This window comes from Nuphar pumila, chromosome 5, assembly GCF_984573655.1.
Source record: "Nuphar pumila chromosome 5, dmNupPumi1.hap1.1, whole genome shotgun sequence".
Taxonomy (NCBI): Eukaryota; Viridiplantae; Streptophyta; class Magnoliopsida; order Nymphaeales; family Nymphaeaceae; genus Nuphar; species Nuphar pumila.
The window spans coordinates 137,890,647-137,893,025 of NC_143253.1; the positions used below are offsets into that span (position 1 = coordinate 137,890,647).

Consider the following 2,379-nt stretch of genomic DNA (forward strand, 5'->3'; position numbering starts at 1 on the left):
GCTACTCTCTTATCTGATTTTTATTGTAAATTGCTACTCTTATATATGATTTTTACTGTAAATCCCTACACTTTGATTTGATTTCTATTGTAAATCACTACTCTCTAATTTGATTTATACTGTAAATCATTTTTTTCAACAGAGAAAGAATGAAAAAAACCACGACCGCTCAGAGAGAAATCTTATTGATCTTTTCAACAGTTACAAGAGAGAAAGAAAAGAAAGAATTTATACAAAGTAAGGGCGACAACCCTAAACCTAAACAAGTTGGGTCTGATCCATAAGAAACTGAGTCTCAAACATAAGCCCAAAAAAATTTCTTTTGGAGGGCGCTGCCCCCCACGAGCCCCCGAACCCCCCTTCCTGCAAGGGCAAAAACTTCGAATCAGGCTCCACAACTCATCAGGCAGAAACGAGAAGGTGGCTATGTATTGTAACACAAGCTAAAAACAAAGGCAAAACATGCAAATCTATTTATGAGGAGCAATATTTATAAGGAGCAAGATGATATTTTCATCCAACACATATCTATCTTATCGGAGGACATTTTTGTCAAAAGCATATCTACCTTTTTTATATGTTATTTTATTATAAAGTCATTGTGGGCAACATTGGCATATGAATTATCGCGGGTCCGAAGATATTCCTCTGCACACACCGGAACACGCAAATTTGTGTTTCGAGGAGCACATACCCCCCCCCCCCGTCGAGGCATGATGTTTACACGGTATTTTGGATGCGGCGGACGACATTCCTCGCATCCGATGAATCTTTGTGAAAATGGCTTTTTTTGTCCCATCGCTACTCTCAGGACACACCATCAAACATGCCCTAAGTTCCCACCAATAGGGGCATCAAAAACCGTAAAATTACAAAGATATATAAATTTCTGCCGGAAAGTATGGTACAGTTGAATACACATGCATATAAAAACCCGCCCGCACTAACAAGTAGTCACGTACAAAGGAAAAAAAAAAGAGATGAAAAGAGGGACATAAACTACCATTTAAGCACCAAAGAAAGAAAACTAAAATTGTGGATATGTATATATGGAAATTGAATTATTCGAATATGGTAATCCGAAGGGAGTGAAGAAACCGCTAGCGGCTTGGAGTATTGGCAGAGGAGCTAGAGAAGAGAGATTTCCAGATGTCGGAGAAGACCCGAACGATGACGTCGTGGTGTTGGGGGGGGTTGAGGGAGAGGAAGCAATGCAGGAGCTGCTCCAGATCCGTGGCGTCGAACATCTGCTTCTCCGTGATCATCTCCATCATCGACATTCTGAAGTCCCGGTACGGGTCCCTCGACCGCTTCACCACAGGGAAGCTCTCTCTCACCTTCCCGTCGACCGTACATGGCAGCAGACGCCGGAATCCCGACGTCCTCGCTGGTGAGTCGGCCTTTGCGGGCTTCCTCCTCAGTTTTGGCGACTCCTGGATGGTCCTGAGTTGGTTCTGGAAGAAGTCCGACGAATCTGACGAGAAGCTTCTGGAGGAGAAGAGCGTCTCGGTCTCGTCCTCCTCGCTACTGAACCAGCCGGAGTCGGCCGACGAGTTGCTCAGCCTCTGGCTTCTCGAGGAAGCCTTCCGCCTGACTCTGACATGGCTCCTCCGCCTCCTCTCCGGGATCATGAAGCAGGAGCTCGCCGGGGACGCCGGAGGGCAAGCATCGCCATCGTCGGAGTCGGGAGAGATGGAGATCTTCCGGCGAACCGTCTGATCGTCGACCCGCGAGATGACGTGCCAGTTCTCCTCCATCATCCACCGGAAGCCGGAGCCTTCCTCGACGAGGAGGTCGAGATCGTCGACGAATTGGACGCCGGACCTTTTCCTGGCCGCAGCTCCGGCTGGGATAAGGCCGCAACCGACGACCGTGGAGGTATTTCGGCGCTTGAGGTAGGAAGAAGGAGTCTTGGTGAAGTTGGGGAAGTCGATGTCCAACGCCTTGGGGTTGACCGGAGAAAGGCAGAATTTGGAGGTGGGCGCCAACGGGATGGGGTTTTCCGGCAATGAAGAGGCCTCCTTTGAACGACACGAGTGGAAGGAAGGGATGACCCGACAGATTCGAAGCTTGAACCCTCTCGCCATCTCTCTCTCTCTCTCTCTCTCCTTCTGTGGGCTGGGGAATGGAGAGAGAGAAGAAAGGATCGTGACACGCGTTTATGATATGACGAAGATGGAGGGAGAAGGTTTTAAAGTGTGTTGGCCTTGCTTTCGTTATATACAAACTACGAAAGTAAGACTTACTGTTTTTATTATTACTATTGTGTGAATGATTAATTTGTTGTTATAAATCTGAGCTTTTGGGTTTAATTCAATAAAAAGAAAAAAAGTGGGATGATCCTTTCGTAGGACGCCAAAGCCTGCAAGGAAAGCGTCT

At 47.1% G+C, this 2,379-nt stretch overlaps 1 protein-coding gene across 1 annotated transcript; it reads right to left on the reverse strand.

Annotated features, from left to right (window-relative positions):
* Positions 1–919: 919 nt before the first annotated feature.
* LOC149838975 (transcription repressor OFP7-like) lies at positions 920–2,087 on the reverse strand. The gene has a single exon (XM_090008351.1). The coding sequence runs from the start codon at positions 2,085–2,087 to the stop codon at positions 1,101–1,103; it is 987 nt and encodes a 328-aa protein (XP_089864477.1). The 3' UTR covers positions 920–1,100.
* Positions 2,088–2,379: the final 292 nt, after the last annotated feature.